General features: G+C 38.6%; 1 protein-coding gene across 3 annotated transcripts in view; it reads left to right on the top strand.

Moving 5' to 3' along the window:
• Positions 1–12880, top strand: part of SORCS2 (sortilin related VPS10 domain containing receptor 2) — a 537400-nt gene that overhangs the window by 466629 nt on the left and 57891 nt on the right. For all 3 annotated transcript variants that reach the window (XM_066548660.1, XM_066548659.1, XM_066548661.1), the window contains exons 12-14: positions 4309–4385; positions 11174–11265; positions 12723–12830. In XM_066548660.1, the coding sequence (XP_066404757.1) occupies positions 4309–4385; positions 11174–11265; positions 12723–12830 (277 nt within the window). The remainder of the gene's footprint in view (positions 1–4308; positions 4386–11173; positions 11266–12722; positions 12831–12880) is intronic.

Below are 12880 nucleotides of genomic sequence, written 5' to 3' on the forward strand. Positions count from 1 at the left end.
AATTGGGAGGGTAAAAGCGAGGAAATTCATGGATTGAGAGAAGAGCAGTTTAAACAACTGAAATTAATAATAATAATAATAATAATAATAATAATAATAATAATAGTAATAATAATAAATTGAAATTAAAGGAAAAATGAGAGAGAGAAATGAAATCCAAGAAAGGGAAGTGATGTAAATAAAAACAGTTGCTCACCTCCAACCACCTGGTGCCCAGCCTGTCCCTGAGCAATGCCCCTGCACCAACCTCTCCCCCAGTTTACTGCTGAACATGCTGACACTTGGCCTGGAATATCCCCAGGTCAGCTGGGCTCATTTGTCCTGGCTGTGCCCATTTCCAATTCCTTGGGAACCCTCTGCCTCCTTGCTGCTGGAGTGGGGTGAGGAGCAGAAAAGGCTTTGACTCTGTGTAAGCACTGCAGGACTGAAAACACCTTTGTATTGTCAACAACACCTTCTCAGTACAGGTCCAAAACACAGCCCTGTACCAGGTGCTGTGAAGAAAATTCACTCTACCACAGCCCCAAAAAGCACATGCCTGCAGCTGAGTCCCCATTCCAGTTGCAGTTGCTTTTTCAGTATGAGCCTGAGTTGCCTTCAGTGTATTAGATTACATTTGCTTGTTCCCCCAGATGGATTTTGAGATCTAACACAGACACACTAACATGATAGAAAAGTTTCCTTGCTGTAGTGGCACACCTGAGGAGTTACTGCAGGTATTTACAGCTGTAATAAGAAACACAAATTTTGGTGTGGCCCACCAGGCAATGTAGCACACTGATATTTATGGGGTGTGGTACAATCCAAACACTTCAGGACATGGTGGGAATTGTACTTAAACATTGTTGTCATCCAGTCCTGGGCTGGTCATAATTGTGTCTTTCTCACCTTCTCCTGTCACTTGGTCACAGTGTCATTTTGCTCACATGTTGTTGGGTGCCACACTTACCACAAATATGTTTTATAATTCTCCTCAGATATGTCATGGAAAGCTTCAGAATTTCTTGGTTTTTCTTTGAGTGCTGCTGTGGCTTTGCAGTCGTTTGTTTGCGGTGTTATTAATGTCAGGATTTTTTTGCATTTCATTTGATGTGAATTGGAGCTGTTGTGAAGGGGTTTATGGGGTGCCATTACACACACTGTGTTAAGTTAGCTGCTTTATCCAGTAACACAACACTCTACAAGGTAGCTAGGGCCTAAAATTATGCACTTTATTTTAAATCTCAAAAAGAACAAAATGCTCCAAATCTTTGAAGTTATTTTTTATTAGCATATTGAAAAATAAAGTTAAAACAATGTAACTTTTTAACTAGAGAAAACTCATAACTCTTGTGTCACACATGTTAAATAGAAAGGTTTGCTAATAAAAGTCGGGCGAGTTCTCTTGGATCTTTGAAGGACTTGGTTTTATTCCAGTTCTATTTTTTCAGGCTAACAGCTTTCAGAGTGGCTTTTCTGTGGCTTATAAAATTTATGCATCATTATGTGTTCCTGTGGAAGTTTCCTTCTGTCTGTCACATGTCAGGTTTGGCTGCATGGGCGCTTCCCTGTGCACTTTGCAGGAGCCTGCCTGTCTCCCGTTTGCTGCAGCTTTCCTTCTTTTGGCCTTGCCTGCTTTTTCTGTCTGAATCCACTGATGCTCTTTTTCAGCAGGCCATGGTCTATGGTACCCACAGAGAAAACTCCAGCTGCACTTAGAAGTTTTATCCTTCCTTACAGAAAAGTAAGGAAGTTTTATGTTTTGGGATTTTTTTTCTGCTTGAAGACTTCATTTTACAAAGTTTGCAAAATTACATAATATAATTGTTGTTCCAAAAAATCTGGAAGTAGTGAAAGCTACAGCCTTCATTAATGACACAATTAAACATTGTGTCAACAATCAGCAGGTCCTGCATGCACCACTTCTGGGCTTCCCCCCTTGGCCCATCGATGGACTCTTTTCAAAGGTCAAATATCACTGAAGTCCTTTTTCCCAAAGCAGGGTCCCAGATTCTATTCCTGTTGGCATCAGTTGTGGTTTAGGCAGAATGAAAAGTCTCTGGAATTATAACTGAGCACACCAACTCCTTTTGGTCTTTTACCAAGAAAAGACAGTAAAGGTAAAATCAGAACTAGGAGAAGTCATGTCTGTCTTTTAACAGAGCTGCAAGTACAATGTTGCTAATGTCATTACTAAATCAGCTGGATAGAAAAGGCTTTTTAATGAAGAACAACTAGATGCTGTTTAGTTTACAGAGCAATTTTCCATTAGCAAGGCAATTTACCACTGAATTCTTTAAAGTGCAGATCCCTAGCAATGCTCAAAATAAAGACCTACTCATGCAAGTGGAATTCAGTAAGTGGTGAAAAGAGGTAGAATAAACAACATTTATTCAGGAGCAAAACTAACACTGCATTTATTAAAGTTATCTGTGTAAAGAAGAGTGTAGACTGACAGCAGTATGTTAGATTCTAGCAAGCAGATAAATATTTCTGTTTTCACCTGTCCTATAGAAAACATTCTGTGATTAACTTCAGTAGCACAAGAATATGTCCATTTGCAGGTGATATAGCAGTGAAAAGTATAACAGAGTAAAGTAAGTATAGCAGAAGAAATGTATTTTGTATATGCAGTTTATCAAATCTTCCTTCCCTTCCTTCAGCCCTGAGAAGGTGATTTCTCATTCATATCTCCTTCTAGTGATCAGATTAATCTTAAAGCTGAATTTGGGGAGAAAATATAACTGAATTAATGTCTACAGCTTTCCTTTTGGAACTATTTCATTTGGTTATATTCATGGGAGGTCTAGGTTAGATATCAGGAAAAGGTTTTTCACCTAGAAGGTGATTGAGCTTTGGAACAGGCTCCCCAGGGAAAGGGTCACCGCATCAAGCCTGACAGAGTTCAAGAAACATTTGGACAATGCTCTCAGGCACATGGTGTGATCCTTGAGGTGTCCTGTGCAGGGCCAGGAGTTGGATTAAATGATCTTGATGGGTCCCCTCCAACTCAACATATTCTATGATTCTATGAGCAACTAAATCTTTACTGAATTATGTGATAAATGAGAGAATGTGGAGTGTGTTGGAAAGATGAAAACCCAAGAAAAGCCCAAGAATGGGAAGTGGCATCTTCTGAACTGTTAGATGCAATTTAAAGGAATTAACTGACTCCTATAAATTCCCTGATTCAATATAAGTATTCCATCCTGTCTGGGATGTATTTAGGATTAAATGAGGTAGAGTTATCAAAGAGTGGAGCACATGCACCCTTGATGGTCTAAATAGAGTGTGTATTTTGGGCAGTGGGTGCTGTCATTCCTCTTGGGAACCATTCAGCACCAGTAAGCACACTCTGTATAAACAGATCTGGTCTAGTGATAAAAAACCAGCTATTTATATAATACACAAGTGAAATTTCATAGTGCTGTTCTAATCTCAAGTGTTTTCTTTCATCATCTCTTCTGCTTAAGAGGATCTGATAATTTTCGTCTTATTTCTACAGTGAAAACATTCAAACCATATATTTAAGTCTAAATCCCCAGGAGGATATCATTTAGAAGGAATATTGTGCCATGCATGATTCTCCTCTAGAACATTAAGCTGCCTGATGGTTTAATAATTTGCTATTTGAAGTACTGCATGTTAAAAGATGGAGATCTCTGTATTTGGGACTGCATCTGCTATCATCTTCCCCAAGTTTAACACTTCTGTTAACTTTGAATTCAGTTAACTGAATTATCCTCAGTGCTATTTGTCAGTATATTCAGTAACTTTCTGCTTAATATTTCGGTAAATCAAATAATTCTGCTTTCAATTCTTTTGTATTTACTCTTTTTCAAAAGCCCTATACCCTCTTTTTGTGTTGCATATTTCACCAGATTCCAGTCTAGCTACCACTTTATCAAGCTTTAAAGATAAAATATTTCATTTTAACAGTTTGAGTACAATGTGAATAACTTTACAGTAGATTAAGGTTAAAGCTTCTGAGTTTATGGGTGTTTCATATTTACATCTTGAATACATGTTGTTTCATAATAAATTTTCAGCGTGCAGCAACAAAACTAAAATGTTGGTATTTTGGTATTAGAATCAAGCCTCATTGCTTCCACCTATGGACAACTTAGCAATGGAAAGGAGAACTTTGAAATTGTACATTTGTGTTCTTAAAGGATTTAGCTGGTTCTACCAGAAATGAAGTAAGCCTGTTCAACTGTGTTTGGTTCTTGCTCTGACCTGGAAACTTCTTACTCAGACTGGCATCAGGGCTAGATCCAATCTCTCTTGCTCATGTGGATGCAACCCTTGTTTTCTCCTCTTTTGTGACAGGTAACCTGGGGTCCCAGCTGGTGGAGTATAAAGAAGAGATGTACATAACATCTGACTGTGGCAACACGTGGCGTCAGGTAGGAGGCATAAATCATCAAAGGAACCTGGAAATAATTCTAATGCCCCAAATGTGATGAATTATGTAATGCTTAACTAATCTTTAGATACTCACTCTTTTGAAGGAGGTGGTATTATTATCTCCAGTTTGCTTGAAAACTAAGAGATTAAGAAGGTGATTTTCTAAGACTAAAATTGATCAACCTGTCAGGTTCTGCTGAAGTTCAAATATTTTGGTCTCTTTAAAGATTCTGTAAGTATCTTATGCAAAAAACATAGTGTCTGTTTTGGTTTTTAATAATTTAAGTAATCTTCCTATGCTAATGATGAAGTGGACTTGGACTAGATCTTACAGTACAAATATTCTGAGCTAAGAGACAGCTTAGGTACAAGGGCAAAAATTCTTCTGCTTCAGTCTGAAAGTTGTTACTAAAGCATAAACTTTTTCTTCATTGAAACGGAGACAGTGAAAAGATATTTTCAAAAAATAATAAAAATTTTTAAGTCTTTTGGCATGATTTAATAAATTCATAAACTACAAATACCAAAGTGTTAAAAAGAGAACAGTGATATCATAATGCTACTTGAATTCTGGATGGCTTTTTCTTCCACTGGCAGTTCAAGTATTTCACCTTTCTCATGTGCTGTTTCCTAAGCTGCTCTGTCTCAGTGTGGTGGCTTTGCCCTGGCTTGGTACCAATCTCTCTCTGTCACTGCTCTCCTCAGCTGGACAGGGGAGGGAGAACATAACAAAATCTCATGGGTTGAGATAAGAACTAGGAGAAGTTGGTCACCAATTACCATCAGAGGCAAAACAGACCCAACTTGGGGTGTATTTATTTGATTGCCAATCAATAGCAGAGTAGGATAGTGGGAAATAAACCCAAATCTTACACCACTTCCCCCTACCTCTCCTTTTAATCATGGGCTCAACTTTACTCATTAACTCTCTACCTGGTGGATCTCTGCTCCATCCTGGGGCTCCATGGGCTGCAGGTGGATCTCTGCTCCATCCTGGGGCTCCGTGGGCTGCAGGTGGATCTCTGCTCCATCCTGGACCTCCATGGGCTGCAGGTGGATCTCTGCTCCATCCTGGGGCTCCATGGGCTGCAGGTGGATCTCTGCTCCATCCTGGGACCTCCATGGGCTGCAGGTGGATCTCTGCTCCATCCTGGGGCTCCGTGGGCTGCAGGTGGATCTCTGCTCCATCCTGGGGCTCTGTGGGCTGCAGGTGGATCTTTGCTCCATCCTGGGGCTCCATGGGCTGCAGGTGGATCTCTTCTCCATCCTGGGGGCTCCATGGGCTGCAGGACACAGCTGCCTCACCATGGGCTGCACTGGGGGCTGCAGAGGAACCTCTGCTCTGGTACTTGGAGCACCTCCTGCCCCTCCTTCTGCACTGACCTTGGTGTCTGCAGGGCTGTTACCCTCTCATATCCTCACCTCTTCACTCCTGTTGTAGTTGCTGTTGTGGACTTCTTAAATACATTATCCCAGAGGTGCTGCTGCTGTCACTGATAACGCAACCTTGAGTTGAGTCAATGGACCAGTGGCATGTCCATCTTGAAGCTGGCTGGTGTTGGCTGTAGGATGTGGGAAGGCTTCTCTAGAAGTGTCTCAAGGAAGCCACCCCAGTAGACTAATCTGCTACCAAACATTGCTGTGCAAACCCAATGCACTCAGCATAGGGGTATTTTCTTTCTCTATATATGTATATAGCAACAATACACAATATCATATAGATTCTACTTATAATAGATATCCAGGATAAAAAAAAGCACCCTCAAAGGACCAAAGTGTTTTCAAAAAATAATTTAATTTCAGTTAAAGTAGTGTCGTAGTGTTCAGCTGAAATAAAATTTTGTTATTTTTTTAGAACCATTAAGTGTGAAAATATTCTCAGTAGTGTTACTGGCTGAACTTGGGGAATTTGAGGTTAAAAGAGAAAAATACAGACAGTTTCTTATATTGCTATGGTAGGGTTCCATTAGTACTCCACAGAGCACTTTTAAAAGAATTAGGCTATTTTTGTAATGATAATGTCCTTTGATGTTTAAAAGATAAAATTTTATACCAAATTCCATTTTGAAATCTAGCGTACAATAAATAGGTGTGTAAATGCAAAAGCCTTCCAGGATTTACAGTGGGTACTGGGTTGTTTAATACTTTTAGAGGCCTCTCATAATTTCTTGTCAGCATTTGCCAAAGTTTTATAGTTTTTCTGGGGTGAAAAATAAGAAGAAAAGAGGAATGAGATCAAATTAATATTTTCACTGCTTTTTATTTGTAGAGACACGCAGGTAAATGATATATGTTGCAACTTGACCCTAAGGTGCCTATTTATGCTGTAAAATCAACCACAAACCAATCCCTCATTGTGACAGTCAATGTGGCAAACAACATTGCTAGCTTTATTTTAATTGAAACTCCTATGAAGCCCTTGAAAGAGCTTACTAAACTCTAATATCTGTGATCAGAATGAAACTGTAGATTGTTTTATGTATTTCATGGCCTCACTGTGCACAATTAAACAATTCTTTCAGAGGACAGAGCACATTTCCTGTCTCTGCTGGAGTTTTTACAACAAAAGAGAAGGCTTCAGTCAAGTGATATAGGAATTTAGATAATTCAGTAAATTGCAGGTCTTGTGAGCTGGTGAAATCCTGTGCTTTGGCACAACACTTTGTCTAAGTCTCAGCCTTGGAGACTTTGTGGTTGTCATTAATGAGGGCCTGGCACCTTTCTCACAAGCTCACATGATGCTACTGAGCTGTGTACAGAGGAGGAGAGGAGCAGTCTGTGCTTCTGTATAGGGACAGAGAATGAGGAAAAGCAAACATAAGAGACTTTGGGGAAAATGTAGTGCACGGAATTAATTAAACCTTTATTGACATAATAGCAGTATTGGTTCATAGGACTGTGGATTAGAGCACTGTGGGGAAGGTCAAAGATGCTGTAATTCAATGGTGTGCTCTGAGACAGCACCAAACCTTCCATAGCTTGCATTTGATGTGGTCATGTAAGGGTTCAGGAAGACTTACCTATAAACACAGCCAGAGTGCATAGACAGAAATGAATGATTGAATAAGAGGTTTTGAAATTAAATAAATTCTGGTGATAAATAGAAATATCTAGGAAAATCAGAAGGTTGGTGAGGAGGACTGTAAACACAGTCAAGTGCAGGTGTCAAAACCCACATATATCATATTACTACTTTTTTGGGCCCTCTGTGTTGGACAAGTCAAACATCTGTGTTTAGATAACATAGGCCTGTGATAGATGCACAGTATCAAACATGGCTGAGATCCCTGCCCTGCTTCTTCAAAGACCAAGCAGAGTGGTAAATTATGTCTGTGGAAACCCCTACAGTACAGTAGGCTGGGTGATCCTCTGGCATGGACTGAGCTCTGCAGTGTCTGCATCCCCACTTGTATGTCTTTGCCCAGGTGCTGCTTCAGGGCTCCCCTGGTTGGCCAGGTAATGAGGATAAATTTATGATTGCATTTCATCTGTGGTTTCGTCGTTGTTCCTGCGTCCTGTCTGTGTCAGCTCACACAAGAAGCAAAACCAAGAATTGTTATTATTAATAACTACAATACCACTTGTGCTAGTTCCAGTTGTTCTTCTACCTTTTTGTTGCATAGCTGAGCTGCTTGTTGGTATATCTTGAAACTATCACTCTTTTGTTTGAAGAAAACTCAAAATTGTGGCTATGTACTGTGCAACATTGCACTGTAATTAACAGTAGTGCTTTAGGAGCTGCTTGGCAAGCACCTTAAACCCCCATGCCGTGAACTGGATTGTAGAAGAAAGGAATCTCACCTTGACATTATCATGAAATATTTGGGCTTGGAATCATAGAATCATTAAAGTGAGAAAAGACACTTAAGATCACTAAGTCCAGCCATTAACTTAAGTGCCAAGTGGACTGTGAAGATGTAGCCTAAGGTGAACTCATGTTTATTTGAAAGATTTCTCTATTATACCAGGAGAACAATATAATAAAATGTGTTAATGAACATGAAATATTAGGATACTCTGTTGAGTGCTAAGGATTATGTATACATATGAGTGTTTTTATTTTATTATAATACTGATATCTGTTCACAAGTCTGGTTGCTGTTGTTATGTTAACAGCATCTGTTACAACACTGTACTTGAAATACAGCAAAGTATTTATAAAGAGTAAGAGAAAGGTCTGGATTTCAAAGAAAATAGCATAAATAAAAGGAAGAAGTCAGCAATAATAAACCTTTCACATTTGATCTGCTACCAGAGTAGCTCTTGCAGCAACAAAATGTTCAGCAAAACTAATGAGGTTGCAGATAAAGCCTTTTGGATGTCTAGGAACTAAATCTAGATCTCTGGAGCTTTAGTCTGCTGGTTTTTTGTTGGAATATTATTTATCTGTGTCAAATCCTTGTGTATCAAAGCAACTTGAAAAACCTTTGGTTAAGTGAGAATACATGTTTTCCTGCAGGCATCTTAGGAGATAGATGGTAACACTTATAAGCACAACAAAATAGAATGTAATTCCAGCCTTTCAACCCTGAGAACTATGGCTCATTCTGTGTAGAAAAGCTTCTGTTTCCAGATTTAAATTTAGTAATGGATATCACTTGAAATCAAAAGGTAATCTCAGGAATTTTTGTTTATTCTTGCAACTTCTGTAATATGAAGTAAAATTGTATGGCATCTGTTTTTCTAGGAGCACTTAAATATGCTTTCACTGATTTCATGGAGCTGTCCCAATTTCTTCCAACAGATATTCTGGCCTGAAATAGCTGCTGGAGTGTTGGGACAGACATAGGAAAAAAAGCATTTAGAGCAGAAGGAAGAGGATAGAATAGGAGATGATATTGTGACTATAAAGCACAAAAAAATTACAGAAATAGGTTATAAAAATCTTTTTCTGTTGTGGCTGGCTAGTAGTAAGGATCAGAATAGATTTATTGCCTACTTTAGTTAGTGTAGAGATGTATATCAAAATTCATGGCCAGAATTTAGTTAGTGGAGAGATGTATATCAGAATTCGTGGCCTGCTGTGAACTCACATATCTCATCTTCATAGGTCTGAACTTCATCTCTCACACTGGGACCACCTTTGCCTCAATCCTTTGCAAACTGTTTGTCTTGGGTTTTTTTACCAGCAAGTAGAGATAAATATTTACTCTTGTGATAAACAGGCACGAAACTGTTCATTCTTTTCAATGTATTGAAGATGAAGAATTATTTTCATAAGGCTTTCATACATTTTGTTTATAAAAAGTTTGAAGTGTGTGCAAGAAGAGCATGAAATAACAACTGCATTAATATGCCTGTAATGTGTCCTCTGTGCTTTATAGTGTGCTAAAGCAGGGTTATTAAAATGCTACATGAAGACCTACCATGGTGCTTTTCTGGGAAAGGCTGATTTGCATTAAGTGGTGCAGGTATCAGCTTCCTTTATCTTTGGTGCTGAAGCTATGGGAGACTTGGTGTCCCAGCACATCCTGTTGCATTTTGGTTTGAAGGAAAGGTCAAACAAAGTTTAGAGGAGGATCAAAACTCTGCTTGCTTATCTGACTCCAGCTGATCTCATTCTTTTGAAGTGCATCTAAAATTAATGTCTGTCCTTTACTGAATTCTCTTCTAAAATATGCAGCTGGAGGAATGAATAGGTTGGACTATCAGTGCCTCATATCAGGGGTTTGCCTATAAACTGGCAACACTGAAAAACTGATCAGACCCTTGAAGTCCTAGGATTCCCATAAAATATGTTCTTACTAGATGAGAGGAAGACTGAGTTCTCAACCCAAATTAAATGCTTCCTGTTTTTGAAGTAATTGTGAGTGTGCTGCAAGATATTTTCACCCCAGCTCCAGCTCAGTCTTTCTGAGAAATCCTCTAAATGTAGCACTTCATTTTCCAAAAGAAGAAAATAATTTAGTATTGTCAGTATTTTTTCATTTACAAGGCAAAGTAAAGCTAACCTTTATCATTTTCACCTTTGCTTTGTCAAAGCATATGGGAGACTGCATGTTTGTCTATAAAGGCTAAGTGTGTATAATTCTCATGTATCACTTGGTTTTGTGTTTAATGAACTACAGAGGTTAATTACAAAAGTAAATCCTGTCTTAAAACAGATTTTAGATGTAAAACAGGAAAGGTATCTACCTGTGCTTTTATTTTAGTACTGCTAGTCACCTCTAGAAAAGGAATTAAAATAATTTATGAAGTTTTTAATCCTTTATACCATTAAATCAATATTACATGTATCTTGGTTCCAAACTCACAGTGGTCTCCATGGGACATCACATAATATTTGAACTTAAACTCACTGACACTGGAAATGCAGAAAACAGCTTGCACCAATTATTTCACGTTCTGTAGGTTCTGGGGAATATGTGAGAAAGTCATAGACAGCAGTACTTTTCCTTTTTTTCTTAGAATTAGACTGCAAAGCATTTTATTCTGCAGGATACACAGAATATGGCAAACACCAAAGTAAGGTGATGGGTCACTTGATGATATATAACAGGAAGGAATGCAGAATGCACGCTATGAGAAATATAAGCTTGGGCTAAAATCACTTTAGGCAGTTTAATCTGACTGTGATTTGAACCTGAACATTTTCTGATTCACCTACTTAATTTTCTTTTCTTTTACAGCTGGGAGAAATATAAGACTTAACACAACTTTTATGTTCTTTTCAGTTTGAAGTGTGGACATTATAAAACATAAGTCTCTTAATTCTTGTTTGCGTGTTCATTTTATTTCAGCTGTTTTGTACATTTGCTTAGCTGGCCTTTCTTTGTCTGACTTGTAGGTCTTTGAAGAAGAGCACCACATCTTGTACTTGGACCATGGTGGAGTTATTGTGGCTATCAAAGACACCTCTATTCCTCTGAAAATACTCAAGTAATTCTACAGTCAATTAGAGTAGAGCTGTTGTGTACTCAAGACCTCAGGAAAATTTCAGAGTTTAAGATAAGCATTTCATTGTGATCATGTATGAAGCACAGGTGGAATCAACTTAATTTAACATTCATTGAGTCAACAAAAATGCTGTTGGATGTTTACTTTAAGATGACTTCATGATGCTGAAGATACCATGGCATCATGCATTAATCATAATAAAATTTCTTGCATCCGTGTAGGCAATTTTTCCTTAAAAGACTCTTCTGGAGCTCTACAGAAGCCATGTTCAGCACAATTGTTTATCTGCTGCTGCCTGACACCAGCAGTGCGTGTCAGTGATGCTCAGCCTGTGCTGCATACGTGGCTTAGGTGTGAAATCAGGAGAGTTCATTGATACTGTAAAGTTTCTGTCCCCTCCAAGGGCCATAGGGAAATTGGAGAATAGCCCTGAGTTTCTCTGGCAAGAGCAATTTATTGTAGAGTTTGAGAGCCAACAGGTGAAGGACTTATTTGCGCTTATGTGCTGTGTAGTTTAGTGTGCCAGAATCACAGCTCATCTGAGATATTCATGCACAAAGTAACTGCAGGGTGCATAGATCTTCTCATAGGTGACAGTGCAGCAAATGGCCTTCTCAGCCTGTTTGGCAGGAAAGGTTTGTGCAAAGCAGTTTGGTATAGAATATCAAGTTTTAGACTGCATAGATAGTGCAGCAAAACATGGTAACCTTGTGTAATGGCACACAGAACTATAATCTTCAGCATAAAATACATCTTTAAAAAAGACATTAAAAGACATAAAACCACATCTTTATCACTTGTGAATTGGCTCATTTTTGCAGAACTGTGTTATGTACATGAATAGGAACTAGGCTCTGTACCTGGTTATCTGTACTGAAAGCCATCATTAACCCACTGTCCAAAAGACCTGAAGGAAATGTACAGAAAAAAAGAGACTTATAAGTTTTGGGGTGCACATTTGAAATATGTTTTGCTGATTCATCAGTATCTTTTACAAATCTTTAAGTGGGTGGTAGCAGCCATGAAGGGCCACCTTCATACTTTTGCCTGCAGTTAGTGCACCTCACATGTTTTAGCAGTTGGCCTCTCATGTTTCACTGCTTAACAGGCCTTTAGCTCAGAGACTACTAGAAAGATTGAAATGTGAATTAATTAGCTTTTGAATCTTCAAGGTAGCAAGATAATTTGTTGACAGAGCTCAGTTTTATTTTATTTTATTCAGGAAATTTATTTTTGTGGAAAATTTATTACACCTTCTCATAAAAATGTGAATCCTTGGATAAGTTGCTCAGAAGATCACATTAATATCATGCACTGTCTAGGCACACTCTATTTTGTGATTGAAAAATCCTAAGCTTTAGTAGTGAGGGGATTTTTAAAGTGCATTCTGCTTTGTTTACCAATAGTTGTAAATGAAAGCTTTTTCTGCTTTTTTCCAGGTTCAGCATAGATGAAGGCCAGACCTGGAGCACACATAATTTTACCAGCACTTCTGTCTTTGTAGATGGACTACTTAGTGAACCTGGAGATGAGACACTGGTCATGACGTAAGGTTTTGGTTTCACCTCTGTTTTCAGGGCTCTCTCTGTGTATGCAT

This window comes from Molothrus aeneus, chromosome 4 (assembly GCF_037042795.1).
Source record: "Molothrus aeneus isolate 106 chromosome 4, BPBGC_Maene_1.0, whole genome shotgun sequence".
NCBI classification, from domain to species: Eukaryota; Metazoa; Chordata; class Aves; order Passeriformes; family Icteridae; genus Molothrus; species Molothrus aeneus.